General features: G+C 40.2%; 1 protein-coding gene across 1 annotated transcript in view; it reads left to right on the forward strand.

Moving 5' to 3' along the window:
• The first annotated feature begins 735 nt into the window (after positions 1–735).
• PRTFDC1 (phosphoribosyl transferase domain containing 1) overlaps positions 736–24301 on the forward strand; it is a 93338-nt gene continuing 69772 nt past the window's right edge. Inside the window, exons 1-3 of the mRNA XM_028507820.2 lie at positions 736–858; positions 7966–8072; positions 21220–21403. Coding sequence (XP_028363621.1) covers positions 811–858; positions 7966–8072; positions 21220–21403 — 339 coding nt within the window. The 5' untranslated portion in view covers positions 736–810. The remainder of the gene's footprint in view (positions 859–7965; positions 8073–21219; positions 21404–24301) is intronic.

Consider the following 24301-nt stretch of genomic DNA (forward strand, 5'->3'; position numbering starts at 1 on the left):
CGGTTCGGGGAAAGCTGGGATTAGGGTTGAATTAACAAGATTCATAAAAGGATTTCTAATCTGAGGAGAGTGATTGCTAAAACTGCAACCTGAATCAAAATCTAACCATATATTCTTACAGAAAGTGGTAAAACAGATACTTTGCAGAAGTCTCCCCCCCCACCCCCACCCCACCCCCGCCAACACCCGAGTGCTGTTAGGGAAAGGCTCTGTTTCCAAGTCGGGATTCTTAAGCGTCCAAGGTAAAAGCCAGCTCCTGGCTCTTTCAAACTCACGGCTTGACGGTTTGAGGATGTGAAAACACGTCGTGCACAGCCCTACTTTCTAGACCGCAGGCTCCTTCATGGATTTACTTAAGATAAAGAGCCCATAAAATTTAGCAAGGACATTGTTAGCCCGGAGGTGGGACGACAGTTCAGGGGGGCAGGGACCAGGGAACACTTTCTCTTCCTGCAGAAATCGAGCCTCGGGCAGCCTCGTTACCCCGGCGAGGAACGCGCCCAGGGCCTGCGATCTGGTGGAGCGGGCACTGTTCTGCCGCAGCTCCCAGTGCTCCAACCCAGCGTTCTGGACCCTGCAGCCCAGCCCAGACAACCGCCGGGGAAGGAGATCGGGGAGGGGGCGCAGCGGCGCAGACGCTGGAGTCAGGCCAGGCGGCGGGTCCGCAGCGCGTGCCCCTCTCAGCCTGCGGCCAGAGGCGGGGCCGGGCGGCCTCAGCCCCAGCCCCTGCCCCAGCCCCATCCCCCACCCCACCCCGCTTCAAGATTCTTCCCGCTCCAGTCTTTCCATCCCGCTTTTTCTGGGAGAAACATGGCCGGGAGCAGTGAGGAGGCGCCAGACCACGGGCGAGGCGTAGTGGTAAATCCCCATTGATTTCGGGGCTGAGTCGTGCGCTCTCCGCGCCCTCCCCTCCCCTCCCTTCTTGGCACACTCCTCTTAGATTCAGTGCCTGAAGTGCATTCGGGTGAGGGCGGGCCACTGCTTTGTTCTTCCCTGCAGGCGGGGATCGCTTCCATCCTCAAACCCCGACCTCCCTCTTCCCGCTTCCCACTCCCCGCGCTCCGCCTAACAAACACTTAACATCCCTGCACCTGATGTTCTCAGTGTCCTCCCTCTATCACCCCATTCGGGTCCCGGAATCCACTCCTCCAGCGTTAAGCCTGTGTCATGCTGGTCCCCACTCCTGCCAGCCTCCAAGAGTCACCCGTGGGAGAGGGTTGGGTCTGTGAAGACCTCAACTGGCGACTTTTGGGGGTCTTTCCTTCCCTTTGTGCTTCCTACTGAGCTCTCCGGTATGGGCCTCTCATTTTGTTTTCCAAAAAATACTGAGGATTCTCGAGGACAGCTAGGAAATAAAGTAGCTCAAGCAGATGGTGTTTGAGGTTTGAAACTGCGCTGGGACCCTGTCTATGGGGGCTCCGCCCAAGCTCCAAACAAGCTAGTGCCTCTAGAGTGTCAGTTTCCTCCTCTGCAAAAGGGACACAGCTCCAGAGGTCCGTTGAGTATCTGGAGAGGATATATGTAAAATATGTTGTAGTGTGACCTCAGGGGAGGATGTGGGAAGATGGTTCTCAGACCAGAGCGTCAGTATCCCTGATCATTTTTCCAGGAGTCGACCAGAGGGCACCCTTCTTTGAATATCCTGGAATCAAATCAGGTCTTGCTCTGTGGCCACAGGCGTCCACTGGTGGCTCCAGTGGAAAATGATTTCTGTAGAAGGTGATGGTTGTTACTGTGTCGGGTTTCATGTAAAACAGTGGTGAGGGTGGCATGGTGGAGGGGCAATTTACTACATTAAAATATTTACAAATTAAAATAATATTTAATTAAATTACATATTAAAATATTTTTTCAGAGATCACCCAGATAATCTGTGATTATGAGTATACTGCATGAGTAAGTGGGTTGGGAAAGGAAGCACCTCACACTAAAACAGAACTCTTCAGGTTAAAATGTCTTGCTCAGTTCTTAATTTAACAGCAGGGCCTCTGTTCTTAAAGGAGTTGAAGTTCATTTTTGTATTCATTCCACACACACATTGATTGGTCTGCAGGACTCCTGGCAGTGTTTTAGGCTCTAGGGACACAGCAGGGAACAGGACATGAAAGCCCGGTCTTCATGGAGTTTACATTCTAGAGAAAGGACGTAGGCAGGCAGCATGAAAGCAAATAAATAAAGGGATAATGTCAGACAGTAATATGTGCAATAAGAAGGAAAGAGGAGAACAAAGAGATAGTGATGGAAGGAGGGCTGGGGAGCATTGCTTTTGCTCAGGCGGCCAAGATGGCCTCTTTTCCATGACATTTGAGCCACCTTCTGAGGAGTAAGCAGGATGTAGCCCTGAGAAGGCTCTGAAGCAGAATACTCAAGACAGCAGACACCAAGTGCTAAGAAATCATTACATCCTGAGAAGAAATTATTATACCCAGTTTATGCTTTTAAAATGTCATTCCATGGAAGCAGATTTGACTTGGGATGATGAACACACTATACAACATGCAGATGATGTATTATAAAAAGGTACACCTGAAACATATAATTTTATTAACCAATATCACGCCAATAAATTCAATTAAAAAATAAATAATATTTTTAAAAAGTCACTCCAGTTGCCATGGAGAGAATGGTCTGGCCTGGACTTGGGGTTGGGGCGAGGGGGATGAAAATGTAAAAGGAAAAATAAGTTCCTTTCTGGACAGATGAAGTCTGTAGTGACCATAGGGCCTGTAGGTCAAGATGCATTGTAGGCAATTTGAAGTTCATATCTGGAATTTAGGAGAGTGAGTGAGTATATTTGGAAATCATCAGCAAGTAGAAAAATATCTGATTCTTGGGATTGGATAGGGATGCCCAATGAAAATGTAAAAAAAATTAAAAACTACCATTACAGGTAGAAACCTGGAAAGTCCCAAATGTAAGAGGCACAATGTCCAGGAGACAGATAGAGACACCAAGAATGGAGAGCAAAGTAGAAAAGAGCAGGAAGGCTGGTAGGTGCCTGGAGGGTGAGAGGCAAAGAGGTCATTAAGAGTGTCAGAGACTATGAAAGGCTAGTAGGATCAAGATGGAAAAGTGGCCATTGCATTTAACATTTACAAAGCGATTAGTTAAAAAAAAAAAGCCATCCATCCCATCGGTAGAATGGTGAAACTAATAGCACTACTATTTAATAATAGATACTCTTAAAAAGTAATGAGGTAGATTGTTAAAGTCTAGAAAGCAAATGATGGAACTGTGTAAATAACCCAATCTATTTGTGTCAAAAGAAGACCTCTCAAAAGGAAGGTAATTTTGTGGAAGATGCAGAGAGGCAGTGAGAGGGCCCACCTTGGTTGGAAATAATCAATGTATAATAGAAATATTTCCTGCATTTACATCATTTTCTCTCATAGATTTCAGGATAATTAGATTAACCTCAAGTTGAATATAGTCAGACAGGGCAAGCTCAGAGTTCAGTGTGCTGATGTTCAGGTGTGGGTTTCTTGGAAACAGAGCTGAGGGCCTAGACTCCCTTCCTCTTTGATGGTGGAGAGGTAGCTGTGAGCCTGAAATCGGCAGCAGCCATAGTGGCTGCCTGAAGGAGAGCGTGGGATCCAATGTGAGGGTTGTAGCAAGAGAGAAGAGCAGAAATTCACATTTTATATGTTTACAAACTATTTTCCTCCTGGTGGAAACCACTTGAAAAATAATGCAAGAAATACTCTAATAAAAAATTAAAAATGTTAAAAAGTATATATGTATACTTTTTAATGACTTAGAAAGAAGGTTTTCAATATATCTTCAAATGAGAAAAAGAGAATTGGAATGAGTTCCGGAATTTGATGTTGTATAAAATGGCTCAGTTGATGTGTTTGTCACTTCTCCAGCTTGGCTGTGTTTTTCATCTTTGAACAGAGAAAACATTGTTCTGAATAAAATTAGAGCATGTTATCTGTGATACTGAAACTATTTAAAGACTTCTTGTTTTGATTTTTTTAAAAAGCAGATTAATAACATAATTATCTACAGTTCACAGTGGTTTCCATTCCCTCAGGTTTATGACTAATTTACAATTCAATTTGCATGCAACATTAAGGAAACAAAGGTAAACCAGTAGTTCCTTTATCTCTAGTTGTCTCTTATCTCAATGAGGAAAATTCTCTATGCCAGACTCATTGGAAATTAGGACAGTTTTGATTATAGAATAGCTTTAGAGGAATAAATTTCTTCTGCTTTTACATTTACAGCTTTAACCAGAGTAATGAGACTTCAACAAGTAGATTTGAGGCACTTCTTTGAATTTGTTAAAACATATCATTTGTAAGTAAATGATTGATGTTTCAGTACACCTAAATGGTTAATATTTATTGCATAAGTACCATGCACTATATATGGATATAAGAGCTTTATACCATTATTTATCTCATTTCCTCCCCACAGTAACCATATGAGGCAGGCATTGATGCCATTTTATAGATGAGTACTTTGGGACTCAGAAGTTGAAGTGCCTAAGGTCTTATAATTAGTAAACTCACTTCCAGGTGTGCTAGACCTGTAAGTCTATGCTCTTGACTATTACTCCATCTGCCTCTGAGCTATGGATTACCATTACAGTTTTTATCTATAGGTTGGTTTAATTTGTAATTTTCTTATCATTCTTTTTTTGGCATCATTTATTAAGCACATACATCAGGAAGTACTAAGAATTCTATGTCCATTATCTGTTCTAAGCTTTAATCCTCACAACTACCCTGTCCACAGGCTTTATACGAGAGTATGTCTTATTTAAAGGAGGGGAAAACTGAATCTCAGAGAGGGTAAGCAATTTCCCTAACATGATAGCTTGTGAGTGTCAGGGGTGAGCTCTAGAACATGGAGTGGTGTGTCATCACTGAGATTTAGCCAGAGCAGAGGGCAGTAGAGGATTTGCCTGGTGGGAGGAATGGGTTCAGGTGACAATTAGTTAATGATGGCACCACATAGGAGGGCTCCCAGAAGTAGAGTGGTTAGTATGTGATCTGGAAAAGGAGCCAGAAAGTGTTGTGCAGTTGGATGATCTCCCTGGTGCTGGTCACAATCCCTGTCTGGTCTTTACCTTGACCTGCCAGTGGATCTTCTGGAAGCTGTTCATGAACAGCTGGTGGTTCCAGCTCTGAACAGCACTGTGCTATTGATGCTTACAGCAGGTCCAAGGGGTTCTCAAGGGTGGAAGCCAGAGCTGCTCTGTGCAAAGTCAACAGTTACACCGAGTTTGTTGGTGGAGGCAGAGCAAATGTGATACTCTTCAAATATGCAGATGACATGCACCTTTTGGTATTAGTCTGCCCCTGGTAGGTATGAATTTTCAGATCCTTGAACAATGGTGTACTTTATCACAGGCAAACAAGCAAGCATTGAGGTTGGAGGTCAGGTAGTGGGTAATCCATGGTGGAGACTGTGTCATTCATACACTCATTTAACATTTTTGAATACCTACCATATTCCAGGTCAGTGTTCTGGGCACTGGAGATTCCACCATGAATAAGACAAAGTCTTTGCCAAAAGGAGCTAATATTCCAGTGGGGGGAGATAAGACAAAACACATACACACACACGTCATATCCAGTGGGAATACATGCTATGAAGGAAAGTAAGGCTGGACAAGAGACAGATAAGGATGAGTGGGGAGGAGGTAGGTGCTATTTTATATAGGTGGTCAGGGCTGACCTCTCTGTGTAGGGGACATCTGCCTGGAGACTTGAAGGAAGCAAAAGGTAAGTCATGTGGATATCTGGGGGGAGTATATAGTAGGGAAAAGAAAGTATGTGCAATACTCTTGAGGCAGAAGCATGTTTGACACATGTAAGGATCAGCAAGGAGGACAGTGGCTGAAGCAGAGTGAGGGATGAAGAGTGAGCCTGGGGACAAGTCAGAGAGGGAAGCACAGTGAGAACTCTGGATTGTACTCAGTGAAATGGGAAGCCCTTGAAAAAATCTGAGCAGAAGATTGCTACAATATGAAGTACATTTTTGTTTGTTTGTTTTAATCCTCATTGCTTCTAGAGAGAGAGTAAGAGAGGGAGGGAGGACGGGAGAGAGAAAAAGAAAAAAACATTGATGTGAGAGGGAAACATTAATTGGTTGCCTGCCATACACATCCTGAGTGGGGATTGAACCCACAACTTTTTGGTGCATGGGTTGATGTTCCAACCAACAGAGCCACCCAGCCAGGGTTTGATGTGCATTTTTGAAGGAGCGCTCCAGCTGCCATGTGGGTGGGGATATGCATATCAAGGTGGAAGCAGGGAGGTGAGTTTGCAGCTCTGGCAATAGTCCCAGGAGACATAAGGTTGGCACAGACAGAGGGGAAACAATAAAGATGCTGAGGGGTGGTCCTGGTTACATTTTTAAGGAATTGACAATAGGATTTGTTAATGGGTTGCATGAAGGAGATGAAAGAATGGAGTCGATAACTCAGGTTTTGATCTGAGCAACTGGAAAAATGAGTTGTCATTTCCTGAGAGAGAAAAGGATAATTTTGAGGGAGCCATTACAAGTTTGGTTTGACTGGCATTCCAGAGCCCAGCATGGATGGGAGCAGGTGGGGGCTGGACCATAAGTTGCCTTTCCAAAACTTGAGCAAAAGAGAACTGGTTTCAAGTCTTGAGTGAGGAGGAGGGAAAGCATGAGAATGTCCCAGCTAATGAAGTTCAAGTGGGTTCTAAAACAACAAAAACCAAACCAGACTGAGTGAGCCAGAGGCTGGAAGGCACAGTCATCTTCTCAAGGAGGCTGAATGGGAGTCTCTAGGAAAACAGATAGCTACGAGGAGCACCAAGAGTCCAAGAAAGAAGATCAGAGGATGGGAGCGGACATCAAAGCCTCCAGAAAGAAGTGGGGCCTGACCTGAGCTTCCCCAGAGAGAGCTGATCTTGGCATACAGAGACAGAGGAGGAAGAGAGGGAGAGGGTATAGATGCAAGACAGATGAATAGGACTCAGAGCTGGGAAGGAAGATGACTGAAGACTAATCTGAGGGCAGGAAGAAGGTAGTTTAGGGAATTGGGCTGGAAAATTAAGGTAGGTCTACATTATGAAAGTCCTGGAAAGCTGAAAGCTGGACAGAAGAGTCTGGTGGAAGGGCAGGAGTAATTAAAGAGCCAGAATTAGCAGTGCAGTCATGGTATTGTTTGAGTGCATTAAAACTATCATGTTGCATCCTTTCCTGAAGATCCAAAAGTAAAAATAACACCCTCACCTTCATTGTCTCTTTCACCTCTTTACCATTTTAACCAGGAAACTTGTACATCCCTTACTAAACAAGAGGAAGACTTGCTAGCAGTCTTCCCAGTGCCTGAATACGCCAGTTTTTTTGAGCAACAGTTTCCCAATAAGACTAACTTCAGATTCCACCATAGCACATCCTATAGAAGTCTTGAGTAGAAGGACTAGATGACATAGAAGTGCGGGGCTACACTAATCCCTGGAAACATGTAATTTTGATAGGTAATCTTTTCCAGGCACATGAGGCATATACAATGCTTAGAAATGTAATAGTATAGATAATAATGTAGTAATATATGATATAGTATAGGTATTAATATAATTATAAATATAATGTTACATAAACTCATACTCATGGTAACATAATTTAAGTATAGATTTTATATATATATATGTGGTTTTTCAAACAATACTATCAGGTTAGCTATAAGACACTGAGTATATATTTTTACTGTCTGATACCAAGGGTTCAGAATGGAGTATATACTCTGTTCGGTTCCAGTACTAGGTCCTTTATCAGGCTGAATGAAACAGCCCGCTAAGCTTTTCATAGGTTGTCCTACTGAGCTTTTCATAGGTTGACAGAATATAATTTAATGCCATTGATCATAGGACCCACTCTCTTTTCAGTGTTATTGTTTTTCAAATGCCACTTTTTAGTATTTATGTTTTAAAAATAAATTACCAATGAAAAATACCAAAACCAAAATATTTTGATTTGCAGATAATGGATGATTGGCCAGGGTATGACTTGAATTTATTCACATACCCACAGCACTATTATGGAGATTTGGAATATGTCCTCATACCTCATGGCATCATTGTGGACAGGTGAGTGTTACTTCCTTTGTCGGGCTTTGTCCTGCCTTGGGCCAGCTGTGTCTTGCATGAGTCATGCAATATACCTTAGGGCCCTATTCCTGGATCTCTTTCATGCAGTGGTGGACAGCACTTTTTAGGACAGAGAATTTGAAAGAAAAAGAATCTGTGTTCTAACTGAACTGTTTACCTGGACATTGGTTCAGGAAAGACAGTAAAAAGGATACATATACACATAAAGTATTAATACTATAAAAGCCTCAAGACAACAATGTGCTGGACAAAACTGATGAAAATGCTTCTCACACAAGGACCTTTGTCTCATATTTTTTAAACTCTTGAGTTAACCAGGGAGAGTTAAGAGATGACCTTTGTCCTCATAGGACACACCCCTAAAGCGATGGCTTTTCCTGCAACTTGCATTTATTTTCGAGCAAGTAAGGTATCATAGGCTGACCAGTCTGTGCACAATTTTATTTTCCATCCAGGGGTAAAGTTTCAGGAATAGATATATTTGCAGTTTAAAAAGATCTGCATAAAACTCTTTCTGGCATACTATTTCTAGTTCTTTCTGATCTGTCTACACAGATATCCTCTGGCTCCTTCCTAACTGACTGGTTTTCCTAAAGCCAACATTTTCCCTCCTGTTCTAAGCCCCTAAGTCACCCCTGCTTGACCACTGGTTTCGAGAGCCCCTACAGTTCAGCCACCACAAGTGCCAGGATTTATAGGTCATGTCCCTTTCAGAAAATAGTCCTAATGGCCAAACAATTACATTTCCATGTACCTCTAAATTCTGTACAAAGGTCAAATACTTAAGCCTTCACATTTATATCGAAAGCAAGCTTCATGAATTTCACAGTGCATTCCCAGGAATCAGAGATTCTTCAGAGATCCCAAAATTGGGGTGAGGGAGTCCCTGGGGAGTAGGAACAAATAGGGGCTTTGGGTTCCCACCCTACCTTTTCCTTAAACATAAATGTCTGGCCCTACTTTTTTAATCTGTTATGTTCTTCTGAGTTAAAATTTAACTTTATGAAATAGGTCCTCAGCCAGAAGAAAGGTTGAAATAGACTAGGTGATTACTATTCCCAGGATATTATTCTTCTATCAATTTCTATCTGTAAGCAAAAGGAAATGGCATTCTTCCACTCAAATTCTAAAATCTTGCACTGGATAAGACTTGAATGTTATGTGTTTTCTCTCAAGCTACAGTATATTATTAAAATAAGGTCCAGTTTGGCATCTTTTGTGGCCCAAGATGGCTTTCTATGGAATAAAAGTTCTGATTGCCAGAGGGCAAAAAATGTTTAATGATCAAATAAACTTGAAAACTTTGCACCTCCCAGATTGCTAAATCTTTCTAATGACAATTCATATTTAAATACATGGAAATTAGGAAAAAAGGAAAGAAATCTGATTGACTTTAACAATTAAACCAATTTTTGCTGTGCCCTGGGCATTGTTATACTTACTCACTTCACCATTTAATGCCTCTCAGAAGAGTTTTCCCTCATCATCAGTTTTGAAACCCCCTGGCTTAAACAAATTCCTACTTTTCTCACCTGAATTTTATTATTTAAATTACTTGCATCCTGATCTAGCACATGATTGATGCCTGGTAAGGTGATCTGAAGCCAGATCCCTGTACAGGAGAATCACTCAGTGAACTTGTTAAAATGAATATTCTTAAGCTTTATGTCCAGCAACTCTGATTCAGAGGTCTGGGGTGGGGCCCAGGATTGTCCATCCCCCCCTTTAAAATGAATTAATTATGATACAATTTACATACACCAGAATTTACCCACTGTAGATAAAAGATGTAATGATTTTTTTAGTAAAATTTTAAAGTTGGGCAGGCATTGCTACTATCATTTTACAATATTTCTATCATTTCAAAGAATTTGCTCTTTGCTCCTACCTTCACATTAGACAGTCACTACTCTGATTTATTTCTCTATAAACTTACCTTTTCTAGGACATTTCTTATAAATTAAATTATAGAATATTTGATTATTGATGCACCAGTTGATAGACATTTGGCTTTCTAGTTTTTGGCTATTATGAATAATGCTTCTATGAACATTCTTTGTGTGGATATGTCTTTTCATTTCTCTTGGATGTATTCCTTGGAGTGGAATTCTGAGTTTTATGGTAAGTGTGAGAAACTGTCAATTGTTTCCCAGAATGGCTCTACCATTTTACATTGCACCAGCAATGTATGAGGTTGCTCGTTTCTCCACACAGTTGCCAACATTAGCATTGTCAGTCCTTCTGATTATAGCCAGTCAAGTGGATATACAAGAGCATCTCATGGTTTTAATTTGCATGTTCCTAATGATTAGTGTGCATGTTAGTTATTTATGTCTTCTTTGGAGAAATGTCTATTTAAGTCTTTTGCCCATTTTTAAGTTGGGTGGTTTGTCATCTTATTGAGTTAGTTGTAGGAGTTCTTTATATTTTCTGGATGCATATCCTTTATCTCCTGTGGCTTGTCTTTATTTTTTATTGACATCTTTTGAGAAGAATGTTAGGTGGAGTATTCTATAAATGTCAATTATATCCAGCTGGTATGGTATTTTTCAGTTAGTTACTGAGATCAGGGTTTTGAAGTCTCCAAATGCAACAGTAGATTCATCTACTTCTCCTTGAAATTCTGTGAGTGTTTTGACACTCTGTTATTAGGATTGTTATGTCTTCTTGGAGAATTGACCTCATTATTACATAATGTTTCTCTTTATTCCTGTTAATTTCCTTGCTGTGAAGATTGATTTGTCTGAAATTAAGATAGCAACTGCAGCTTCCTTTTGATTAATGTTAGTGTGGTATATCTTTTTCTATCTTTTTACATTTAGTCTATCTGTGTCTTTGTATTTAAGATGTGTTTCTTGTAGACAACATATATTAATGTTTGTTTTATTATCTACTCTGACAGCCTCTGCCTTTTAATTGCTGTATTTAGAACATTCACATTTAAAATGACTATTGTTACATTTGGTTTAATATCTACATATATGTAACTATTTCCTGTTAATTGCCCTTGTACTTTGTTTTTTTCCTTTTGTCTTCTACTTTGTGAAATATATCTCCCCCACAATGTGTGGCCTTTGATGATGTACAGTTTATTTCTCATTTTCTTTGTTTTTTTCTTTTTCTTTTTTCTTTGTTTTTTGTTTTTATCCTGACCCGAGGACATGCTTATTGATTTTACAGAGAGGAGAAGGGAGGGAGAAGGTGAGGGAGGGAAACATTGATGTGAGAGGGAAACATTGATTTACCTGTCTCTTGCACACACCCCTAACAGGGACTGAACCCACAACCTAGGCATGTACCCTGAATGGGAATCAAACCTGTAACATTCGGTTTACAGGACAACACTCCAACCAAGTGAGCCACACCAGCCAGGGCCTTGTTTTTATTTTTAAGACTCACTTACTTGGGTTCACCCCTGTGACTGAATAGCTTAGTTTTCAGCCTGAGATTGCTTAGAAATTGTACTTTAACAGCTTGAGCCAGTAAGGCTCTCTGCTGATGAATGTGTATGGGGGTTGGCAAACATTCAAATTTCTAGTCTTCTTCAAGTCTTCCTGGCTTTTGCATTCCACTGGGCTTTCTGTGTCTCCTCTGCACATACTTACAGGCTCCATCATCCAGAGATGTGTGGGTAGCTTAGGCCCATTCTAGACTCTGCTAGACATACACATAGCCCTGGTCAGTTTGGGATAAGCAAAGAGTTTATTGTGTAGCCCTCTCCTATGACTCTAACCTCCTGGAATTACCTATCAAATCCCAGACTGGTCTAACCAGTTGCTCAAACAGGACTGCAAATACTGGAAAATGGGAGCTACTGGCCCTCCCTGCTCACATGCTGCCAAGATAGCCATTTCGGCTGACAATGCTCCCAGTCAGGTGAACTCTCTCTGGCAGTGCCCCACCCTGGCTGAACTCCCTGGTTGAACAGCAGAGTTGGTGGGGAGGCCAAGGGGCACAATGGGGGCTTTCTTGGGCAAGAATCCATAGCCTTGCTCTGTTTCTACCCAGTGTTCAATGTTTTCACGTACAAATGGTTCTCACGTTGTTGTACGCGTTTGGTTGATTTCCAGAGTCCTGAGATGTTTGTTGGGGTTTTCTTGATCCTGTTGTCCAGCTTTATAGTTACTGTTTGTGGAGAGGATGCGTTGACCTTCTCACTCCATCATGCTGGAAACAAATGTCCCTTTACATAGAATATCTGGCATGCTCATCTACATTTTTTGATGATCATATTATGAGCCTGAAACCGTGTGTATACACACAATTATGTAAGCATTTATAATAGGGTAAAAATGGTGGAGGGATTAAGAAGTAAAAATTGCCAGTTATTAAAACAGTCACAGGAATGTAAAGTACAGCATTGGGAGTGTAGTCAATAATATTGAAATAATTATGCATTACAATACATAGTGTCAGATGGGTACTAGACTTAAGGGGTGATCACCTTGTAAATTACATAAACATGTAATCACTATGTTGTACACCTGAAACTGATGTAATATTTTGTGTCAGCTGTAATTGAAAAATATTTTGACCTAAAATTTTTCAAAAATAAAACAAGAGATCTGCCCTGGCTGGCGTAGCTCAGTGGATTGAGCTCGGGCTGGGAACCAAAGTGTCCCAGGTTCGATTCCCAGCCAGGGTACATTCCTGGGTTGCAGGCCATAACCCCCAGCAACTGCACATTAATGTCTCTCTCTGTCTCTCTCTCCCCCTCTCTCTCTCTCTTTCTCTCTCTCTCTCCCCCCCTTCCCTCCCTAAAAGTAAATAAATAAAATCTTAAAAAAAAAATAAAAAAAAATAAAACAAGAGATCTAATATATAATATATAAAAATGTATTATGTAATTATATATATAGATTATATGTAATATAGAGATATATATATATACACATATATGTATATATACACACACACATATGTTTAGATCATTCACTTCATTTACTTTAAATCTATTTCTATTTGGTGTGCCAGTGGGATTTTTTTTAAGTATATACCTTAGATCCTGCCTCTGTTCAAGGTTTAATTTTTTTTTAATTTTATTTTAATCATTGTTCAAGTACAGTTTTCTCCCTTTTACTCTCATTCCAGCCCACCCACCCAACCCTCCCCACTTCCCTCCCATTACCACCCTACCCCTAGCTTTTGTCCATGTGTCCTTTAAATTTGTTCCTGTAAACTCTTCCCATTCTCCCCTGAAATTCCCTCTTCTCTCCCCTCTGGTCATTGTCAGTCTGTCCCGTATTTCAGTGTCTTTGGTTATATTTTGCTTGTTTCTTTGTTTTGTTGATTAAGTTCTTGTTAAAGGTGAGATCATATGGTATTTGTCTTTCACTGCCTGGCTTGTTTCTCTTAGCATAATGCTTTCCAGCTCCATCCATGCTGTTGCAAAAGGTAGGAGTTCCTTCTTTCTTTCTGCTGCATAGAATTCCATTGTGTAAATGTACCATAGTTTTTTGATCCATTCATTTACTGATGGGCATCTAGGTTGCTTCCAGCACCTAGCTATTGTAAATTGTGCTGCTATGAACATCGGGGTGCAAAGGTTCTTTTGTATTGGTGTTTTAGTGTTCTTAGGATAGAGTCCCAGCAGTGGAATTGCAGGGTCAAAAGACAGATCCAGTTTTAGTTTTCTGAGGAAGTTCCATACTGCTTTCCATAGTGGTTGTACCAGTCTGCAGTCCCACCAACAGTGCACTAGGGTCCTCTTTTCTCCACAACCTCTCCAACACTTGTTTGTTGCTTTGTTTATCATGGTCATTCTGACTGGTGTGAAGTGGTATCTCACTGTGGTTTTAATTTGCATCTCTCTGATAGCTAGTGATATTGAACATCATTTCATGTGTCTTTGGATTTTCTGTATGTCCTCCTTGGAGAAGTAAAGTGTATGTTCAAGTCCTTTGCCCATTTTTTAATTGGGTTAGTTGTCTTCTTAGAGTGGAGTCGTGTAAGTTCTTTATATATTTTGGAGATTAAACCCTTGTCTGAGGTATCATTGGCAAATATGTTTTCCCATACAGTTGGTTCTCTTTTTATTTTGATACTGTTTTCTTTAGCTGTGCAAAAGCTTTTAATTTTGATGAGGTCCCATTTGTTTATTCTTTCCTTTATGTCCCTTGCTCTAGGAGACATGTCAGTAAAAAAGTTTCTGCTTGAAATATCTGAGATTTTCCTACCTATGTTCTCCTCTAGGACTTTAATGATGTCACGGTTTATATTTAAGCCTTTTATCCACCTTGAGTTTATTTTTGTATAAGGTATAAGTTGGTGCTCGAGTTTCATTTTTTTGCACATAGCTGTCCAGTTCTCCCAACACCATTTGTTGAAGAGGCTATTTTTATTCCATTTTATGTTGCTGCTTCCTTTGTCAAATATTAATTGACCATAGAGACTTGGGTTTATTTCTGGGCTCCCTGTTCTGTTCCATTGGTCCATGTGCCTGTTTTATGCCAGTACCAGGCTGTTTTGATTACAGTGGTCTTGTAGGATAGTTTAGTGTCAGGTATTGTGATCCCTCCTACTTTACTCTTCTTTCTCAAAATTGCAGCAGCTATTCGGGGTCATTTATGGTTCCATATAAATTTTTGAAGTGTTGTTCTATGTCTGTGAAATAAGCCATTGGTACTTTAATAGGTATTGCATTGAATGTGTAAATTGCTTTTGATAGTATGGACATTTTGATGATATTAATTCTTCCAATCCATGAACACAGTATATGTTTCCATTTGTTTGAGTCTTCCCTGATTTCTTTCCTCAGTGTTGTGTAGTTTTCTGAATACAGGTCTTTTACCTCTTTGGTTAGGTTTATTCCTAGGTATTTTATTTTTCTTTTTGCTATTTCAAGTGGGATTTTTTTCTTGTTTTCTGCTTCTGCTGTTTCATTGTTGGTATACAGAAATGCCTTTGATTTCTGGATATTGACTTTGTATCCCGCTGTTTTGCCAAATTCATTTATTAGGTCAAGAAGTTTTTTGGTGGAGTCCATAGGATTTTCTATGTACACTATCATGTCATCTGCAAACAGTGACAGTTTTGTTTCCTCCTTTCCAATTTGGATGCCTTTTATTTCTTTTTCTTGTCTGATTGCTGTGGCTAAAACTTCCAGTGCTATATTGAATAGAAGTGGTGACAGTGGACATCCTTGTCTTGTTCCTGATTTTAGTGGAAAAGATTTTAATTTTTGTCCATTGAGTATGATGTTGGCTGTAGGTCTCTCATATATGGCCTTTATTATGTTGAGGAATGCTCCCTCTATTCCCACTTTGCTGAGTGTTTTTATCATAAATGGGTGCTGTACCTTATCAAATGCTTTTTCTGCATCTATTGATATGATCATGTGGTTTTTGTCTTTGCTTTTGTTTATGTAATGTATTACATTTACTGATTTGCGAGTATTGTACCATCCTTGCATCCCTGGAATGAATCCCACTTGGTCATGGTGTATGATCTTTTTAATGTACTGTTGGATGTGGTTTGCCAGTATTTTGTTGAGGATTTCAGCATCAATGTTCATCAGCGATATTGGCCTGAGTTTTCTTTTTTTGTTGTGTGTCTTTATCTGATTTTGGAATTAGGATGATGTTGGCCTCATACAAAGAGTTTGGGAGTCTTCCATGTTTTTGGATTTTTTGAAATAGTCTGTGAAGGATAGGGGTTAGTTCTTCCTTAAATGCTTTGTAGAATTCTCCTGTGAAACCATCTGGTCCAGGGCTTTTGTGTGTTGGGAGTTTTTTGATTACTGCTTTAATTTCTTTTGTTGTTATTGGTCTGTTCAGACTTTCTGCTTCTTTTCCACTGAGTTTTGGAAGATTATATTTTTCTAGAAAGTTGTCCATTTCATCTAGGTTTTCAAATTTCTTGGCATACAGTTCTTCATAGTAATTTCTTACAATCCTTTGTATTTCTGTGGTATCTGTTGTAATCTCTCCTCTTTCATTTCTGATTGTGTTTATTTGGGTTTTCTCTGTTTTTTCCTTGATGAGTCTGCTTAAAGGCTTGTTGATTTTGTTTGTCTTTTCAAAGAACCAGCTCTTGGATTCATTGATCCTTAGAATTGTGCTTTTAGTCTCTATGTCATTTAACTCTGCTCTGATCTTGGTTATTTCCTTCCTTCTGCTTCCTCTGGGCTGTCCTTGTTGTTGTTCCTCGAGTTCTTGTAGATGTAGGGTTAGGTTGTTTGTTTGGAATGTTTCTAACATTTTTGGGTGGGCCTGTATCGCTATGAACTTCCCTCTCAGGACTGCCTTGGCTGTGTCCCATCAATTTGGGTTGTTGTGAGTTCGTTTTCATTTGTTTCCCAAAACCATTTGATTTCTTCCCTAATATCATTCTTGACCCATTCATTGTTTAATAGCATGCTGTTTAATCTCCACGATTTTGAGTGTTTTGGGTTTTTTTCCTTGGGGTTGGTTTCTAGCTTCAGTCCCTTGTGATCCAAGAAAATGCTTGGTATGATTTCAATTTTTTTGAAATTGTTAAGGCTTGTTTTGTGTCCTATCATGTGGTCAATCTTTGAAAATGTTCCATGTACATTTGAAAAGAATGTGTATTTATCTTCTTTGGGGTGGAGGGTTCTGTATATATCAGTAAAGCCCATTTCATCTAGGGTATTGTTCAATGCCACAATATCTTTGTTATTTTGTTTGGAAGATCTGTCCATTTTTGATAGTGGGATCCAAAATCCCCCACAATAATTGTGTTGCTGTCCATATCTTTCTTGAAGTTCTCTAAGATTTTCTTTATGTATTTGGGTGCTCCTATGTTGGGTGCATTTATATTTACAATATTTATGTCTTCTTGGTGGATTCTTCCCTTGAGTATTATGAAATGACCTTCTGAATCTCTCTTTATGGTCCTTTTTTGGAAGTCTATTTTGTCAGATATGAGTATTGCTATCCCAGCTTTTTTTTTCCTGTCCATTTGCTTGGAAAATTTGTTTCCAGCCCTTCATTTTCAGCCTGTGCAGATCTTTTATCCTGAGGTGGGTCTCTTGTAGGCAGCATATGTGTGGTTCATGTTTTCTTATCCAATCAGCTATTCTATGTCTTTTGATTGGAGCATTTAATCCATTTACATTTAAGGTTACTATTGATAGGTACTTATTCATTGCCTTTTATGTCCGTGTGTTCCTCTTTCACTCTCTCTTTTCCTTTCTTTCCTTAAAGCAGTCCCTTTAGCATCTCTTGCAGAGCTGGTTTAGTGGAGGTGTATTCTTTTAGACTTCTTTTGTCTGAGAAGCTTCTTATTTGGCCTTCTATCTTGATTGAGAGCCTTGCTGGGTAAAGTAGCCTTGGTTGCAGACCTCTGGTTCTCATTACTTGGAATATTTCTTGCCATTCTCTTCTGGCTTGGAGTGTTTCCATTGAGAAGTCAGCTGTTAGCCTTATTGGGGCTCCCTTGTATGTTACTTCCTGTTTCTCCCTTGCTTCCTTTAAGATTCTCTCTTTGTCTTGAAATTTTGCCATTTTAATTACGATGTGTCTTGAGGTGGGTCTCTTTGGGTTCCTCTTGATTGGGACTGTCTGTGTTTCTTGGATTTGTGTGACTTTTTCTCTCATCAAATTAGAGAAGTTTTCCATCATTACTTTTTCAAATAGGTTTTCTGTCCCTTGCTCTTCTTCTTCTCCTTCTGGTATCCCTATTATATGGATATTATTATGTTTGTATTGTCTTGCATTTCTCTTAATCCCTCTTCACTCTTTCTGAGCCTCTTTTCCTTTTCTTGCTCTTTCTGGGTGTTTTCTTCTACTTTGTCCTCTAGTTCGCTGATCTGATCTTCTGCTTCATCAATCCTGCTTTTCATTCCTTCTACTGTGTTCTTCAGTTCAGAAATTGTATTCTTCATTTCCTCTTGGCCCTTGTTGAGAGTTTCTATTTCCTTTTTCATGCTGATGTAGTTTTCAGTGAATTCATTGTAGCTTCCCTGTAGTTTCTGGTAGCTCATTGTGAGCTCATTGAGGTTCCTGACGATCGTTGCTTTGAACTCAATATCTGACAGTTGAATTGCCTCTATTTCATTTAGCATTCTTTCTGAGGCTTCCTCCTTTCCTTTCATTTGGGGATTGTTTCTTTGTCTTCCCATTGTTCGTGAGACTCTTCTTGTTAGCCTCAGCTTCTTAAATTGATCTGTTCTGGTTCCCTGGGTTTGTGGTGTGAATTTCTTTAGTAGAATAGCAGTGAGTTTCAATGGTGCAGTTTCCTTGATCTCCCAAGCTCACTGGTCTTTGGCTGTCATTTAAGTTGGCTTTGTGTTTGCCTTTGGGTTTTGATTGTTGTTGAGTCTTTCTTTGGTGGTTCCTTCCCACCAGCTGGTTAAATGAAGGTCACTCTGTCCACCACCTTCTGTATTTTGTTGTGCTGGTGAGGGCAGGTTGTGTTGAAGCTGGTTCTGTGTGTATAAGGTTTAAAGAATTCTCTCTTTCTCTTGTTCAATTGTTTGTATTGAGTACTGTCTCTACTGTTTAGTTGTATTTCCAGATAGGTCCTGATTTGAGGTTTGTGTGGTTACTACTCCCTCCTTCACCTTCTTCTGTTGTTATCTGTTAGTGGTTCCTTTGTTGTTGGGTTTCCTCTTCCAGTGGGTATCCTGGTGTTCACCACCTCCACCTGTTCTTTTTTGTCATCAGTTGGAGGGGTAAGGCAAAATGGTTTAAGACAGCAACAGAGAATTCTATGATATTTACAGTAGTAGCAAGTAGGGAAGAGATAGGAGGTCCTTTGACTATGTATAGTGTTAACCATGACCTTCTACCCAGCCAGCTGATTTTTAGAAAGGATGGAAAGAAGATAAGACTCTTGTTGGGGAAGGAAGGATTGTGAGTTGGATCTATAAAGCAGGTAGGTTGTGGGAGGTCAGATTCTGAGGTAAGGTGAGAGTAAAGGATAGTAAATAGGTGTAGTGTGTGGGAGAATAGAGTTAACCCCTACAGTAATAGAGTTCAGGAAACTTTGAAATGGGCTAAGATCTGGGGGTGGGGGGGGGGGGAGTAATTACAATTGCATGGAACAGCAGTTATTTACAATAATATTATGTCAACAATCATATGACATAATCTATGAGATCTAGGTAACAAGAATAGGGAGTACAGAACCTCAAGTAGTGTGCTAATGAGACACAGGTGAGTTAAAGGACAGTAGATTAGCAATACAGTATGGAAAGAGATATCAGGGGAAAGCTGTCAGGTCATACAATATATCCAGCCTAGCAAAGCAGACTACACAAAAAGAAGAGGGATACAAAAATACTATTAAAAAAAGATGTAGGAATACTGGAAAAATAATAATAATACAAATATGCAATAACTTGCAGGTTCTCTGTAATAGCAGAGTGAAATTTATCTCACTGTCCCAGATGTTGTGATGCCCCTTCTTTGGGTTCAATTTTGATCTTTTCACAGATCCAGGATTTTGTCTCACTTGTAGGTATTTAGAAAAAAATTTAAAAAGTAAAAATAGAAAAGGCAGACGAAGAAGAGATAAAATTGGAGGAAAGGAAGGAGGAAGGAATAAAACAAGAAATCAGGAAAGAGAGGAAAAAGAAATCAAAAGAGAATCAAAAACAATAAAAATTAAAAAATTAAAAATTGTTAAAAAAATAGAATCAAATTAAAAAGTCTCTTGGTTTCAAAGTGGCCAAACCAGTTTTTCTGCTCTTGCTGGCTGCAGCAGGCTGAGGGGTGATTGGTATGGCTTTTCTTCCTCAGCCAGCAGAGCTGGCACTGTCTCCTCAGCCTTGCATCTTGGGTGTGGGAATCAGGTCTTTCCCCAGGGTTATTGCTGTGGACTGGGGTGGGGGGATGCTCTGTCTGCACGTGCACCCGTGCGCCCATGGCTGGGTGGCAGGGAGGCTGGAGCGACTGATCAATTTAGGAGAATTCCCTAAACAGTGTCTGTCTATTCACTCCTTCCTCTTGAGAAATTCCTCCTTTTCAAGCCTGCTACTCCCCACAGTGGCCTGGCTTCTCCCGCCGCCGAACTCTCCAGCCAGACAGGTGATTGTAGGGGTTGGGGCCTGCTTTGAGACCCAGCCTCTCTGGTGTCCACAGCCTCCAAAGGTGCTCACAGCCCTTGTGTGTTTGCTAGCACCTAGATTCCTCCCAGTGCCACTCAGACCTTGTTTGGCTGGGGAGAGAGCAGTTGTCCTGGCTCTCTCCCAAGGACTCTGTGGCAAACCCAGCAGCGGGCCCTGGGCCTGGGGTTGCAGCCCCTGGACCACATGTTGATCCCTGGGACCCTACCTTGTTGCAGCACCCTTCTTAGGGTCCGGTTTTTCGGTTCCATCACAATCCTTGGTCCCATATTTTCACATATGCTGAAGTATGTTGGTTGCTTGCTTCTCTACTCCATAGATCAGTCAGGATTTTCTCCTCTGAGCAGAGGGAAGCCGAATCTGCTCCTTCCTACTCCGACGCCATCTTAGCCCCCCTCAAGGTTTAATATTGAACAGGTACATGGGCAATGGATTTCTAGACATGAAACAACTAGAACAAAACACAATGGCAGTTCTGGATTGGGTACTGGGTGCCAACCCAAGGTTTCATCATTGGGTAACTCCAGGAGGCATTGTTCACTTTGCAACCCATGGAAACTGTGCCTGCTGGGATGGTATTCTGGGGAAACTTTTACATAGATAATGTGCTATCTTTGTGAAATAAAAGGCAAATGTTATTATCTTGATAGTTACTGAGGGCTTGACTTTTCCTCCATTCTCCTCTAACATTGTAAGGTGGATGAGTCATCCTCCATTTCCTTTTTCTCTGCTATAAAACAAGCATACTATCAGCATACGCCATCACAGCATTAAGGTTAATGACCAGGCTTGGTGGTAGTGATAAAATAACAGCATCCATGATCTTTGACTTTATGTATTATACCTTAATCATTTTTGCGACACACAGGAGCAATGCTGTGCTATTGATGATGTGATTATCAAAAATATGTTTTGAATACTTCCTCTTTGTCCAACTTTAACAACACTTCTTTATCTGTAGGCTTCTGTCTCCCCAGCTCTTCTCCACATTCCCTTGTGTAATCTAATACGTATCATACATCATGTGTTTTGCTAAAAGGAACAAAAATACTTAGCAGTAGGTATGCTTTAATACATCTTTTTAATTCCTTCTTTCAGAACTGAACGGCTGGCTAAGGATATTATGAAAGACATAGGCTGCTGTGACATCATGGTGCTGTGTGTGCTTAAAGGAGGGTACAAGTTCTGTGCTGATCTCGTAGAACACCTGAAGAACATCAGTCGAAATTCAGATAGATTCGTCGCTATGAAGGTTGATTTCATCAGACTAAAAAGTTACAAGGTAAGTTATTTGTTCTATTTTCATTATAAGACCTTTAGAATGAACAACTTTATGGAATAAAGGAATTAATAATACAATGAAAGTAACAATTGTAATTTTTTTTTAATTTGCAAGATACCACAACCTGTCATTCAAGTAGTGTTCTGTGAGGTGAGGGGGTGGGGCTCCTGCTATTTTCACCTATATGCAAAGATGCTTCAGGAATGATTCATGCTTTCTTTCGTGGTTGTAAAGTTGAGTGGTTATTTCCTGGTGCCCAGCTTCACAAGTAAGTGGGTTAAGAATGAGTGTTAAGAAAGTCTGGTGAACACCAGGGTATCTCTGCCCTGGTTGTTACTGTTAGCCTGGGGACCTGTGCAGTCATGGCCTTGAAGTAGAGAAGGGAAGGAGGCCTGTAGGGACAATGAGTCAGCATGTGGGATAGACAAGCCCAGGGACCTGCAGTGGAAGGCCCCTCCAGTAGTCTGTGCCTGGCTCTCTTGGCCACCACTGAACTGAATTGAAGGAGATTATTCTCCAAAGACATCACCCCTTAGCCTTTCCCTCTTCTTTCTACGATGTTACCTTTTGTGATGCTTTTTGATTCAATGTATGTAAGTTATTTACACTGGCTCACAATCAGGTGAGGAGCTGTTGGAGTCAAAACCATGAGAGTATTCACACTGATTAAACTGGCTTGCACATTTTAATTCCCTCTTTGAATTGGTTTTCTACAGCTCCATGACAAAACCACCATGAACCTAGTGGCTTAAACCAGCACTCATTGATCTTATAGTTTCTCTAGGTCAGAAGCCTGGGCATGGGTTCTCGTCTCAAAGTTTTCCCAAGCTGAAATCAAGGTGTTAGCCTGGACTTTGATCTCATCTGAGGTTTGGAGTCCTTTTCCAAGATCACTGGTTTTTGGCAGAATTCAGTTTCTGTTTCCCTGCTGACTTGAGGCTGGAGACCTCTCAGCTCCCAGAGGCTGCCCTGGGTCTTTACCTGGAGACTCCCCCATGGCAGTCCACAGCATGGCCGGAGACCCTCTTTCGAAGGCCAGCCTGGTTAGGGCAAGCTTAGCCAGGATAAGCTCCCTTCTGATGAACTCTGAGTCAGTTCAGTAGTCTCCTAATCATGGTAGTAAATTCCCTTGGTATTTACAAGTCTCATCCACACTCAATGGAGGAGATTATAGAGCGGGTGTATACCAGGGGACAGGAATGGAGTGGGGACATTTTAGAATTTTGCCCAGCCCTCTCTGTAACTCAGTTTCCTCAGCTATAGAGCCACTGGCAAATTATTTCCAATTTTCCAGGCCATGATGAAGCTGTCTTTTGCAGACACCTTAACCATAATTTATTATTACCATTGTCTCTTTAAAAACCTTCCTTTTCTTTAGGTTCCTTTCATCCTGGATTAAGTAGCTGTGCTTCCTTCTTATAAGTTTTTTTTTTAACTCATTTACTTGGCTCTGATCCTCAATATATTTTTCCAAGTAAACAGGTTTCTAAAAAATCTTTTTAAATCTTTTTAAAATTAAGGTCAGCTTTATTGAGGTATAATTTACATGCAGGAGAATTCATCTCTTTTAGTTAATAGTTCTGAGGTTTGACAAGAGCATGTGGTCATGTAAATCACCACAATCAAGATATAGAACAGTTTCTTACCACAAGAAGAATACCCTTGTGTTCTTTGAAGTCAACCCCTCCGCTAACTCCCAGGCCCTGGCAACCACTGATATATTTTCTGTCCTTAGAGTTTTGCTCTTCCCAGAATATCATATAATATAATCATATGCCATGTAGTCTTAGTAAATCTTTATCTTAGCACAATTCATTTGAGATTCATTCATGTCCTTACATGTACCAGCAGTTCATTTCTTCTTATTGTCAAGTAGGATTTCATTACATGGATATACCACAGTATAAACTCAAAGATATTTAGTTTATTTCCTTGTCAAGGTCAGTATGAATAAAGCTGCTATAAATATTCACACAGAGGTTTTTGTGTGCATTTATGTCTTATATTCTCTTGAGATTGCTGGTCATATGATGAGTGTATAAAGAAATTTCCAAACTCTTTTCCTGAGGGGTTGAATAATTTTGCATTCCCAACCTCAGTATACAAGATTTCCAACTCTTCCACGGTTTCAGCAGTACTTAGTATTGCCATTTTTTCTTTATTTTTGGTTATTTTCTTTATCTTACTCATTCCAATAGATAATGGTATCTCATTTTGGTTTTAATTTGCTTTTCCCCCTTGAATGATAATATTGAGGATAATTTTATTTGCCTATTTGCTATTCATCAAGCTCCTTTGATGAAGTGTTTGTTCAAATACCTTACTTCTTGTTAAAACTGGGTGGTTTATTTTCTTATTGTTGACTTTTGAAAGTTGTTTATATATTTTTGGCCACAAATACTTTATTAGATAAAGGAATATTATACATCTGAGCGTATTTTGAATACATTTTCCAGCTGGTGGGTTGTTTTTTCATTTTTATAACAGTGCTTTTAATTCAAAGAGAATGCTTTAAAAATTTTATTAACTCCAGTTATCAATTTTCCCTTTGTGGATCATGCTTTTTTTAATGTATCTATGTAACCTGTGCTTAATTCAAGGCCACAGAGATGTTCTCTGTTTTCTTTGAGAAGTTTCATGTTTTTAGATTTAAAACTAAGTCTGTGGTTCATATTGTGTTAGTTCATATGGTAGAGGTCAAGGTTCTCTTTTTTTTTTCAAGTGAATGTCCAATTATTCTAGGATCATTTGACATTCACCTGACTATGTGTGGGGGTCTATTTCTGAACATTCTCTCCAGTTCTGTTCAGGCCTGTGCTTATGCTTTCATCAGTATCCCACTATTTAGATTATTATAGCTGTATAATGAGTCTGAGAATCAGGTAGTATGTGTTCTCC

The sequence above is a fragment of the Phyllostomus discolor genome, chromosome 1, assembly GCF_004126475.2.
Source record: "Phyllostomus discolor isolate MPI-MPIP mPhyDis1 chromosome 1, mPhyDis1.pri.v3, whole genome shotgun sequence".
Taxonomy (NCBI): domain Eukaryota; kingdom Metazoa; phylum Chordata; class Mammalia; order Chiroptera; family Phyllostomidae; genus Phyllostomus; species Phyllostomus discolor.